Genomic DNA, 12,661 nt, shown 5'->3' with positions numbered 1-12,661 from the left:
TTGACTTTCTCACAAACTATAAGGTCTTTTTTTTTTAAAAAAATTTCTCTTGTTCCCTCTGTCCTCCTTAACCACTTTAGCCTACAGTGTTGTTTCACCTTATGCATCCGAGCAACTTTCACCTCCCTTTCATTTGCCAATAACTTTATCACTACTTATCACACTGAAATGATCTATATCTTGTACTTTCCACCACCATTTAGGCTTTCTTTGGGTAGTACATTTTGCTAAGAATTATTTTATTCTAAATCCATTTTAACAGGAATATTTAGAAAACAATTGTAAACATTCATTATTTCTCAGTTTTTGGCCATTATAGTTTGAAATTAATACATGCTACTGTAATTAAAACCTATGTATTTTATTTGCCCATTTGTCCCGGTTATTACACCGTTTAAATTATGTCCCTATCACAATGTATGGCTGATGGCTCTGATATTTTATTTGGAAATAAGGGTGCATTTTTTCAGTTTTGCGTCCATCACTTATTACAAGCCCTTAATTTAAAAAATAAAAGTAATATACCTTACTACATACATATTAGAAAAGTTTAGTCTCTAAGGTAACTATTTATGTATTTTTTTTTTTTTATTGTATTTCTTTTTTTTTTTTTTTTTTACAAAAAAAATTGTGTAGCTATTGGGGAGTGTGGGAGGTAAGGGACTCATTTTAACAGTAAAAAAATGTATCAGGAAATTTTTATTTCCAGATGCAGTTTTACTATTTGGCCACAAGATGCCCTCGGAGCTTACTTCTGCATGCATAGTATTACTACGCAAACGGAAGTAAAGCGTGGTTGGGGCAGAAGGGGATTTATGAAAGACGGAGCCGTCTCGCTGATGGTGTCGGTCTTTCATACAGGGACTTAGATCAATGAATGGGAACTGTGTTCCCATTCAATGATCTCCGGGCTAACGGAAGGTGACGGGAGTGCGCGCGATCGCATGCCCGGCTCAGCGGCAGCAGGGCAGGCTATCTGGACGGATATATCCATCCAAATAGATTTAGGTTAAAGAGGAACTGTTGCGAAAATCTTAAAATTTAAAACACATACAAATAAGAAGTACGTTTCTCCCAGAGTAAAATGAGCCATAAATTACTTTTCTCCTATGTTGCTGTCACTTACAGTAGGTAGTAGAAATCTGACAGAACTGACAGATTTTGGGCTAGTCCATCTCTTCAGGGTGAATTCCCAGCACGGCCTTTATTCTTTATAAAGACATTCTCTGAAAATTATTAATACAAAGATGCTGGCCAGCCTCCCTGCTCTTTTGGCAGGTGGACGGAGCAACTGCCATTCAGTAAATGCTTTTAAAAATAAAGAAAACCCTGAGAACCCCCCTATGAGAAGATGGGCTAGCCCAAAACCTGTCGGTAATGTCACGTTTCTACTACCTACTGTAAGTGACAGCAACATAGGAGAAAAGTAATTTATGCCTCATTTTACTGTGGAAGAAATGTACTTCATATTTGTATGTTTTAAATTTTAAGATTTTTGCGACAGTTCCCCTTTAACATATCTTGCCAATTTGGTAATTCTAGCACTTATGGGGGCTTTGCTAATAACCGCTAAAGCTGGCGGCTTTTCGCCTGCCATTTAAGTCTATGGAGCACGCCGCGAATGGCGGATTTGAGAACATTTGCGGTATATTCAAATTTGATGTTCGCTACACTACCTGCCATTCATTGTTATGCTATTCAGGTCATCTTTGCTATGTTAACCAGTAGTGCCTATTTAGGTGTTAAAATTACAATTCATTCATCCATGCCTGTGCATGAGAACTGCATAAAGCACAGTCTGCTAAGAATAGCTCCTTGGTGCCCCCCCTAAGCAGCTGTCACCCTAGGCAACTGCCTGAGAAGTCTACACCTAAAAATGGCCCTGGCTTTTGGTGTCACTGAAAGTGTACAGCACAATGTGGAACACAGGTGACACTGATATATGACTGGTGGTCTTGTATGAAGGTCTGATTTTCCTCTGTGCACAGATCATCTACGTGGCGCGTAATGCTAAGGACTTGCTGGTGTCCTATTATCACTTCCATCGGATGGCGATCGTTCATCCGGATCCCGGAACATTCGAGGAGTTTATCCAAACGTTTATGGAAGGACCAAGTAGGTGTTATTTTGTATTTCAATGATTTTATTGTTTTGTTTTACAACAGTATAACATGTCAAACGTAGTAAACATCATTATTGAATATCATCCTATACATTAGTCATGGGTAATAACAATATAACACCTGGAAACGTAGGCAATATTGGGAACAATTCTACCAATGTGAGCTTAAAGGATACCCGAAGTGACGTGTGACATGATGAGATAGACATGGGTATGTACAGTGCCTAGCACACAAATAACTATGCTGTGTTCCTTTTTTCTTCTTTCTCTGCCTGAAAGAGTTAAATATCAGCTATGTAAGTGCCTACAGTGTGACCCTCATTAATAAGAAATTCCCCTTTTTATCTCTTTCTTGCTCTCAGAGGCCATTTTCTGATAGGAAAGTGTTTTATAGTTGGAATTTCTTATCAGTGAGGGTCACACTGTAGTCACTTCCTGTCTGAGTCAGGACTGAGTCAGCCACTTACATACCTGATATTTAACTCTTTCAGGCAGAGAAAGGAAAAAAGGAACACAGCCTAGTTATTTGTGTGCTAGGCACTGTACATACACATGTCTATCTCATCATGTCACATGTCACTTCGGGTATCCTTTAAAAAAAAACCTGGCGTTACAATAAAATCACCAGGGGGGCGGCGCAGCACAGCCTAGCGCTAGCTACATGATAGCCGCTGTGCAGCGGCATCCACCCACCCCAGAACGGGATTTTCTGTTTGGCTTCCCCCATCGCCATGGCGACGATCGGGGTGACGCCATCAACATCATCCACGTCATGGCGTATGAGGGAGTCCCGATCCACCCCTTAGCGTAGCCTGGCGGTGATTGGCCAGGCTGCACAAGGGGTCTGAGGGGGGGTGGTGTGGCACGGCAGGTAGCAGCGAATCGGCATGGAGCGGTGGCAATCGGGTAGTACACACAGCTAGCAAAGTGCTACCTGCTTGTAACAAAAAAAAAAAATTATGCAAATCGGCCCACCAGGGCCTGAGAAATCCTCTGCGGCGGCTTAGCCCGAACTCAGTTCGGGATTACCGCTAAGGAGGTTAAAGTGAACCAGAGATGAAAATAAACTAATGAGATAAACAATTGGATCTGTCCATCTACTCCTAAAATGACTCTTTTAGATATCACAAGGTTTTATTTTATGTATAAACTTTTACAAAGCAGATTTAATGTTTCAATTGCTCTGTCTCAAGAGTCCCAGAGTGAAAATACATGAACTATTGTCCTTTATATCTTTTCCTCTCACAGTAAATGCCCAGGAAAGTGTTATGCTGGCTCCACACCATACAATACAGAGGCAAGAGAGGCTCCAGCCTCAGGGCTCAGTGTAGGAGAGGGAGCACAAGTCATTCAGCTATCATACCACTATCGTGTTTGAAGCAGAGAGAAATAAGGAAAGGGGATACATGGCAGAGACTGCAAGCCAGATAACTAGAGATTAAGGTGTTGGGGGCCCCGGGGCACCTCTAAGTCTAATAGCAATCAGTGTGTGACAGCTGGGGTGGGAAGGATGGAGGGGCGCACTTTGGAGTCTCAGCCTTGGGTGCTGGAGGACCTTGGCCTGGCTGTGGGTGCGCCAGAATTACTCGATCCGAAGCAAGGGCTGCACCGTTCCACCGCAAGCACAGAGCTGGGGTAGTAGAAGTCTATTGGCGACACAGTAAGTGTAAACGCTGGAGCACAGTGTAATGCGGCGTGCATGCGCAGACTGCTGGAAAATCCCAGTGACATACTTTCTTCCTAGCAGGGAGTACATCACTGAGTGGGTATTTGGGTGTCGGGGCTGCCCACTATACAAACTGGAGTTACAAATAGTGGGGTCTTTGTGCTCTCTATTTTAGCTGAAGTTTGTATGGTGGTCCCAGCTCCTGGTATTTTAACAGGCGCCTTCTGTGCTCACATGTCCCTTTATAGCCGCAAATAACATGGGGGCCTATGGGTCTTCCAAACTTCTGCGGCACCTCCAGCGGCAAAATTTCATGTTCATTCATATAGATATACATACAGACAGAAATAATAGTTGTAGCCCACAGATACTGAGCCATCAGGAACCCGGTGCTGAACAGTGCTGTTAGAAATATGACTACATTTCCTGTTGAGTCTTGAGAGCTGTGATGTCACTTCCTGCAGGTAGTCACTACACGTCATTAATTAGAAGTGTACAAGACGCAATGAATTACTCACCATGGCCTCCCTGCAAGAAATGGCCAAACCTGACTGTAAAGGCCCATACACACGTCGGATTTTAGCGAACGACCCGTCGTTTGAACGTTCCGTCGTTCGGACGTTTTCGCGTCAAATCCGACGTGTGTACAGACTATCGTTCGGGTGATAAGACTGGTTACCAGCGATCCGCCCGGCGTTCGCTAAAATCCGACGTGTGTATGGGCCTTAAGAGTAATTAGCAGGGCCGGAACCATCGCTACGCATTTTCAATTCCTGCAATAATCCATTGACTGGAAGCTCCTGTCTCCCACCTTCTTCTAGATATACCGTGGTATATAAGCACCTAAAACATAGTAATTAAGTGGAAATTCAATTTGTTGTTATGCCAACAAAAGTAGAAATTCATCTTTAGCAGAAGTTTCTCTATTTTTTGCCTTGCAGTTTCCTTTGGGCTATGGAGTGATCATGTGAAGGGCTGGTGGAAGATCAGGCACCAGAAAAATGTACTTTATCTCTTCTACGAGGACATGCTAGAGGTGAGACTCTTTCCTGAGCCACTGGAAGGCAACCTAAGAGCTTACACTTCATTGTGGGTTAAGAGGTGGTGCTAGGGGATTCTTACAGTGAATTTATGTCCAACTGTTTACAGCACGAGACTTCTTCATTACGCTGTTCCTATTGATCCACTGTTATTAGCTTGGTGTCCACTTTTCCTGTCACCAAAATCACATGGCTAGAGATGGTGATATTTGGCCAATGGGAGCTGCTTCAAAGGACAGCCCCACCAAGAACTGCTCGGTCAGTTTACGAGGCTTTTAAAGAGTTTGATGCTTTCTGCTTTATTTGCATTGAAAGACATTCACGGCTATAATTACTGGCAATGCCCAGTGGTTTTGATCCAGGGATTTTATCTGATTGCCATCTGGAGTCAGGAACAGTGGTGCTCATCCGGATTCCGGATATCCAGGTAGCCCGATTATCCAAACTTTTTTCAGCTATCCGACCGGATTCGGATTCCGGATACCTGGGCCCAAATCCGGATAGCTATCTGTGGATAGTTGGCTGGAAATCCAGATATCCGCGGATATCCGGCAGATATCCGAATCTTGAGATACTGTAACTAAGTAGATGACGTCCAGGACGTCATTGAGCCAATCATAGTGATCCCAGCAGAAGCCCTAGCAATCAATCACAGAAGGGAACTCTGGCCAGCCCCACCTGACCTCATTGAGCCAATCAGAGGGCTCCCAGCCTAAGCCCTGGCACCCAATCACAGAAGGGAACCCTGGCCAGCCCCACCTGTATAATAAGGAGGGCTGCCATGATGAGAAATCTCATCCTTGCTTGTGAATGCTCACTGAGAGACATGCTCCAGTGCTGCTGGCCTAGCAAGTGGTGTATACAGTGATAAACCTAATGTTGTTCAGTGATTAACCCCTTCACTATCACTACACCATTGTTAAATAGGTAGCTAGCTTGATTTCATTCAGTGACAGTCAGAGTGTGTGCTGCAGGGCTGCTGCAGGCAGCTGCTATGTGTCTGTGTGTGTGTTGTGCACAGACCAGACCAGCTGCTGCCTGCTGACCTGCTAGCCTTAGCTACAGTATAGGTTAGGTTAGGGAATAGGATTACTGTGTTATTGTGTAGTTAGTACTGTAGTACTACAGTCAGTGCTAGTTAGTTGTTATAGTAGTAGTACTACTGTGTTAGCTTACTACAGAACTGCTGTGCTGCTGAGCAGTGCCAGTGTGACGATAAGTCTGCACTAGTGTCTTCTCCTCTGCTGTCTGACTGTCACTCGGCATGTGGCACTTGGCACTTTGCACCTTGCATTTGGCAGTTTGCACTTTGCATTTGGCACTTTGCACTTGGCACTTTGCACTTGGCATTTGGCACTTTGCACTTGGCACTTTGCACTTGGCATTTGGCACTTTGCACTTGGCACTGATATCCTTTCGGATCAGAAAATATTGAACTCGGATATCCGATCTGGATCCGGATATCTGGTATCCGGATCCAAATTCAATCCGAATTTTGAAAAGGGGTATCCGAGCAGCACTGAAGGAATTTTTTCCCTTTTGGGGCTAATTGAACCATGCCTTGTAAGGGTTTTTCGCCTTCCTCTGGATCAACCGGGATGTGTGAGGGAGCAGGCTGGAGATTTACTTTTTTTTCTGGTTGAACTCGATGGACGTATGTCTTTTTTCAATTCAAATAACTATGTAAGGTTGCATTTTATACCTTTTTCATGTTTTCTTTCAGAAGTTATTATTCACAAAAGTAACTGGTATTACCTTAAGCATCTCTCTAGTCAGTTCTCTGGCTACGTCACCAGGAATATCAGGCTCAGTAGAACGCATGAGTTCATGTTTGCCTGGGTGCTTTAGATAACAGAAATGGCTAGATTCTGCCTGGAATCAATTGCTTATCATTTATACAGCTAAAGGGAGGAGTATGGCGGGCTCCACCCACTCTCCAGCATTTGAGGAGTTCTGACGATTTAAACCAACAAATAACTCGAGAGACACTTTTTTAGGGGAATGTAAAACAAACTCTACAGTTGATAACAATTTAAGTAAAACGCATATTGAAAGGGTAGAAACCTGGCAGCCCAGTTTCCCAAACCATTAGTCTAGACTCTAGAGCAGTGGTCCCCAAACTACGGCCCACGGGCCAAATGCGGCCCGCCGAGGCTTTTTCACTGGCCCCCCCCAAGCACAAAATGTATAACTTTATAGATGTGACTCACTGCACCTTTAAATATCGGTGGCACCACCCATCCACATACTGTAGAAGCCATTGAACAGTCATCCGCTGGCTTCCAATCCAATTCAGTTCTGCATCAGGTGACACTGCTGTCCAGCTGGACAGCAGGTTATCAGCTAGTATGCTTCACTGTCTGGTGCACAAAGACGTTCTTACGGTGCCGCATGACTGAATGGAGGCTGCTGGGAGTTCTCCTCCAGGCATGATTTTGGGGAATCAATACCTAAATTCAATGTAATGTTTTTCAACATCATTTTATGTATCTTCTGGCCACCCAGCAGTCTGAAGTATGTTGACCCAGCTCTTGACCAAAAACGTTTGGGGACCCCTGGTCTAGAGTCAGATCACTTGAAGCTGCTCCTGCTACGTAGCCAGCTAGAATCTCCCTTGTCTGCCATTTAGAAGGAACTTCTAAACACTAATTACGATAGAGTGACAAGGGCCTTTGAGAGATGGAGGGGGGATATTCCCAGGTTGGAAGAGGAGTGGACGACCTACTGGAGGATTCGGGAGACTATAGTGGTTATGAAAGACCCGTTAATTCAACTTAAATATGTCTACAGGATATATTATACCCCTACTAGGCTTGAGAAAATGTTCAGGTAGAGACAATAAATGCCCTAGATGCATGACAGATGTTGGGGATTTTATCCATAGGATGTGGTCCTGCCCTAAGATACAGGCATACCGGCAGGGGAGTTTTTAGGCATTACAGGCCATTGCCCTAGGAGTGTCATGCCCCCAGGTTAAGCCCCACCCCTAAATGAATCCACGCCCCAGTGTAAGCCCTGCCCCCACGGGTGTTCTATTATCTGCTTCTGCTGTGTCCGGGTAGCTTAAGTTGCAGGCTTTTTTGCCTCTTTCTGTCTCCTTGAACTATATTCAGTTCCCCATGCCTGTCCTGTCCCCCTGTGCCTTCTTCCGTCTTCATGTGCCTCCTTCAGCCCCCCCTGTGCAACCTCTCTGCCTCCCTGTTCCTTCTTTTGTCCCCTTGTTCTACCTTTACCCTCCTGTTCCTGCTTCAGCCCCCCTCTGCCTCCTTCTTTCTCCCTTTGTGCATCCTTCTGTCTCCATGTGCCTCTTTAGTCCCCCTGTGCCACCTCTGCCTCCCCTGCAACTCCATCTGTCCACGTGTGCCTCCTTCTGTGCCCCTGCCCTGGTGGTGGTGTGTGTGTGTGTGTGTGTGTGTGGGGGGGGGGGGGGGGCATGAGTGACATGGGACTTCTTGCCTGGGGTGACAAAAAGGCTAGAAATGTCCCTGCATACTGGGCACAAATCACTGCAATTATGGGAAGGGTGTTTCAAAGACCAATTGTTACAGACCCCAAAATTCTGCTACAGTGGGATGCGAAAGTTTGGCCAACCTTGTTAATCGTTGTCATTTTCCTGTATAAGTCGTTGGTTGTTACGATAAAAAATGTCAGTTAAATATATTATGTAGGAGACACACACAGTGATTTCTGAGAAGTGAAAAAAAGTTTATTGGATCTACAGAAAGTGTGCAATAATTGTTTAAACAAAATTAGGCAGGTGCATAAAAGAAGAAATGAAATCAATATTTAGTAGATTCTCCTTTTGCAGAAATTACAGCCTCTAAACGCTTCCTGTAGGTTCCAATGAAAGTCTGGATTCTGGTTGAAGTTATTTTGGACCATTCCTCTTTACAAAACATCTCTAGTTCATTCAGGTTTGATGGCTTCTGAGCATGGACAGCTCTCTTTAACTTACACCACAGATTTTTAATTATATTTAGGTCTGGGGACTGAGATGGCCATTTCAGAACGTTGTACTTGTTCCTCTGCATGAAAGCCTTAGTGGATTCTGAGCAGTGTTTAGGGTCGTTGTCTTGTTGAAAGATCCAGCCCCGGCGCAGCTTCAGCTTTGTCACTGATTCCTGGACATTGGTCTCCAGAATCTGCTGATACTGAGTGGAATCCATGCGTCCCTCAACTTTGACAAGATTCCCAGCCCCTGCACTGGCCACACAGCCCCACAGCATGATGGAACCACCACCATATTGTATTGTAGGTAGCAGGTGTTTTTCTTGGAATGCTGTGTTCTTTTTCCTCCATACATAACACCCCATTGTTATGCCCAAATAACTCATCAGTCCACAGCACCTTATTCTAAAATGAAGCCGGCTTGGCCAAATGTGCTTTAGCATACCTCAAGTGGCTCTGTTTGTGCTGTGGGCTTCCTCTGCATCACTCTCGTTTACAGCATCTCCTTATGTAAAGCGTGCCTAATGGTTGAACCAGGGCCACATTTACCATAAGGCACTGTAGGCACATGACTACAGGCGCCTGCTGGAGGAAAGGCAGCTCACTCCCCTCCTCGAGCGCCTCCCTCCATCCCTAGGCAGAGTCCCGATGAGATTGTAAATGAGAGGTTACTCACCCTGCCTGAGAGATCTCACTTCAGTCAGGGGCACCTCTAGCTACTTAATATTGATGGTACTTCTAGCTACCTAATACTAAGGGGCACTTGTAGCTATCTATGACGGGCAAGGGAAGTAAGGAAGAAGGGACAGCTGGCCCAGCCAGCACATTTGTGTTGCAGTTTGGTGGAGGTTTGTAGGTTCATGGAGGGCGAAGTCTAAGGTGCCAGAGCATCTGTGCCTATAGGCTCCTGTGAGGTAAATCCGAGCCTAGGTTGAACGATGCACAGCGACTCCATCTGCAGCAAGCTGATGTTGTAGGTCTTTGGTGCTGGTCTGTAGGTTGACTCTGACTGTTCTCACCATTCTTCGCTTCTGTCTATCCAAGATTTTTCTTGGTCTGCCATTTCAAGCCTAACTTGAACTGAGCCTGTGGTCTTCCATTTCCTCAATATGTTCCTAACTGTGGAAACAGACAGCTGAAATCTCTGAGACAGCTTTCTGTATCCTTACCCTGAACCATGATGGTGAACAATCTTTGTCTTCAAGTCATTTGAGAGTTGTTTTGAGACCTCCATGTTGCTACTCTTTCTTTCATTGGAACCTACAGGAAGCGTTTAGAGGCTGTAATTTTTGCAAAAGGAGGATCTACTAAATATTGATTTCATTTCTTTTTGGTGGTGCCTAATTTTATTTAAACAATTATTGTGCACTTTCTTTAAATCCAATAAACTTCATTTTACTTCTCAAATATCACTGGGTGTGTCTCCTATATGATATAATTAACTGACATTTTTTATCGTAACAAGCAACGATTTATACAGGAAAATCACAACGATTAACAAGGTTGCCCAAACTTTGGCATCCCACTGTATTAGGCATTGTAGATGAAACTGTTTCATCCAGGAGGGCGGTTCTATTATGGAGCATGCTCTGCTTCTACGCCAGGAAGATGCTAATCTTAAAGAAGTACTGTAGGGGGATAGGGAGAAAAAAAGTTGAACTTACCTGGAGCTTCTATTGGTCCCCCTCCCCCCCCCGAAGTGAACCAGAGGCGGGGCCGGAGCATCGGTGAGTGGCTGCGTGGGCACGGGACGTCTGCGGGGGACCATTAGAAGCTTCAAGTAATTTCAACTCTTTATTCCCCCTACAGTAGACCCTTAAATTGGATTCATACAAATGTACCAAGGTATAGATTTTAAAGGACCACTCAGGGGCGCCTCTAGCCATTTTGTCACTCCAGGCGAGAAAACCTGTGCCCCCCCCATGGCGCCCCCCATGAAAATAACCATAATACTCCAATGTTTCACCAGAAAATAATTGTAATACAGCGTTTCGCCAGAAATTACACTTATTGCAGCAGCGTTTCACCCTAAAATACATGTACGAAAGAAAATACATGTAAGGAAGAAGGCACACAGGGGACAGAAGGAGGCACGAGGGTCAGAAGAAGTCAAAGGAGGACAGAAGGAGGCACAATGGGACAGAAAGAAGCACACAGGGGAACATAATGAGGCACAATGGGGGAAAAAGGAGGCACAATGGGGGGCAGAATGAGACACAAAGGAGGACAGAAGGAGGTACACAGAGGTGCAGCAGGAGGTAGGGGACAGGAGAAGGCATGAGGGCCAGAAGGAGGCACAAAAGAGAACAAAATGAGGGACTGAAGGAGGCACACAGGGGGACAGAAAGATGCACAAGGCACAAAGGTGGCAGCTGCCTCCAACTTACGCTAAGTAGATGCAGTAGAAGCAAGTAATAGAACACCCACGGGGCGAGGCTTAGTCCTGGAATGGGGCTTAATTTGAAGGGGCGGGGCTTAATCCAGCAACATAGCGCCCCCCCCCCCAGGACCAATGGCACTCCAGGCAATGGCCTGTACTGCATATGCCTAGAGGCTCCCCTGGGACCACTAGCACGAAACATTACATTTTGAAACACCCCCGCAGTAGTTATAGCAATCATACAGAATATTCACAATGTCATTTATTTCAATTTATAGCATGGCCCTTTAAAGATCCAAATGATACTGTACACGTCAGCCCGTGCACTCACGCTAACGGACTTCTGTATCTATAAACCCATCATAGGGGAAGCCTTACAAGTGGTTGTAAATAAACTAAGTAACTGATGGTATAATCTTCCCTGTGCCCCAGTCTTCCCAACTGCCATAAATCCTCGTGAAAACTCACGCACTGACGAGGACCCCACAGCCCCCACTCTCTGCCTGACAAGCATTCAGTGAGACAGCTCTCAGCACAGCGTGGACACGGCTGCGCAATAAGATACTTCAGCTGCTCTCCCCTGTTCAGTCTATTCAATCACTGCTGCTCTGCCTGCTTGTAGTTAGTAGTTCTGATTTACTAAACCCCAGAAGGCCAAGAGTGAAATCAGCAGTAGCTACCGTGACTCCACTGGTCCCCAAAATGAAGACCTAAACCAAGCTATTTGCAGGGATCCTCGGTGTGTAATCACATTGATTTGCTTTTCTGTACCCTAAAGTCCATGGGCTTGATTCACAAAGCGGTGCTAACCTACTTAGCACGCCTAAAGTAGTTTAGGCGTGATAACCTTTGCACTAGTAGGTTAGCACTGTTTTCAGCAATAAAACTTGCGCGCAAAGTCCAGTGCACGCAGAAAGTTGCATAGGGTTTAATGGGTGCATAAAACTTTGCGCGCGCAAAACTTTACGCGCAGGAATTTCACGCGATTTTGTTTTTATCACACCTAAACTGAGTTTAGGCGTGATAAAGGGCTTTTCACCAGCGTGCTAACAGTTTGCACCGCTTTGTGAATCAAGCCCCATGTGTCCATCAAAAGAATGTCCAGCTCTTTCCACTTCTGTAATTCCATTAGAGTTTATAATTGTCTTCTTATTCTCTCCTTTTGTAGGACCTAAAACGGGAGATTGGAAAAGTTGTTAAATTCTTAGAGATGGACCTGCCAGATGATATCCTGGAGAAGATCTCCCAGCACACCACGTTCAAAGCTATGAAAAAAAATAAAATGACCAATTATGTCACCTGCCCTACAACCGTCATGGACCATACCATCTCACCCTTTATGAGGAAAGGTGAGTCCTCCCCATTTCACTTTGGTTCCACATCTACCATTTCATGTCCTTCATGAAGCTCTGGTACAAAATCAAATACGAGAGAGGGAAGCCTCTGGATCCTAATGACGAGTGCACATGGAGAGGAAAAACTAAAAACAAAGAGGTGTGTGCTCT

At 44.9% G+C, this 12,661-nt stretch overlaps 1 protein-coding gene across 2 annotated transcripts in view; it reads left to right on the top strand.

Moving 5' to 3' along the window:
• Positions 1-12,661, top strand: part of LOC137525459 (sulfotransferase 1 family member D1-like) — a 64,603-nt gene that overhangs the window by 49,740 nt on the left and 2,202 nt on the right. For both annotated transcript variants that reach the window (XM_068246557.1, XM_068246555.1), the window contains exons 5-7: positions 1,989-2,115; positions 4,730-4,824; positions 12,325-12,505. In XM_068246557.1, coding sequence (XP_068102658.1) covers positions 1,989-2,115; positions 4,730-4,824; positions 12,325-12,505 — 403 coding nt within the window. The remainder of the gene's footprint in view (positions 1-1,988; positions 2,116-4,729; positions 4,825-12,324; positions 12,506-12,661) is intronic.

Source organism: Hyperolius riggenbachi, chromosome 7, assembly GCF_040937935.1.
Source record: "Hyperolius riggenbachi isolate aHypRig1 chromosome 7, aHypRig1.pri, whole genome shotgun sequence".
Lineage (NCBI taxonomy): Eukaryota > Metazoa > Chordata > Amphibia > Anura > Hyperoliidae > Hyperolius > Hyperolius riggenbachi.
This window is presented reverse-complemented; position numbering and strand designations above follow the sequence as displayed.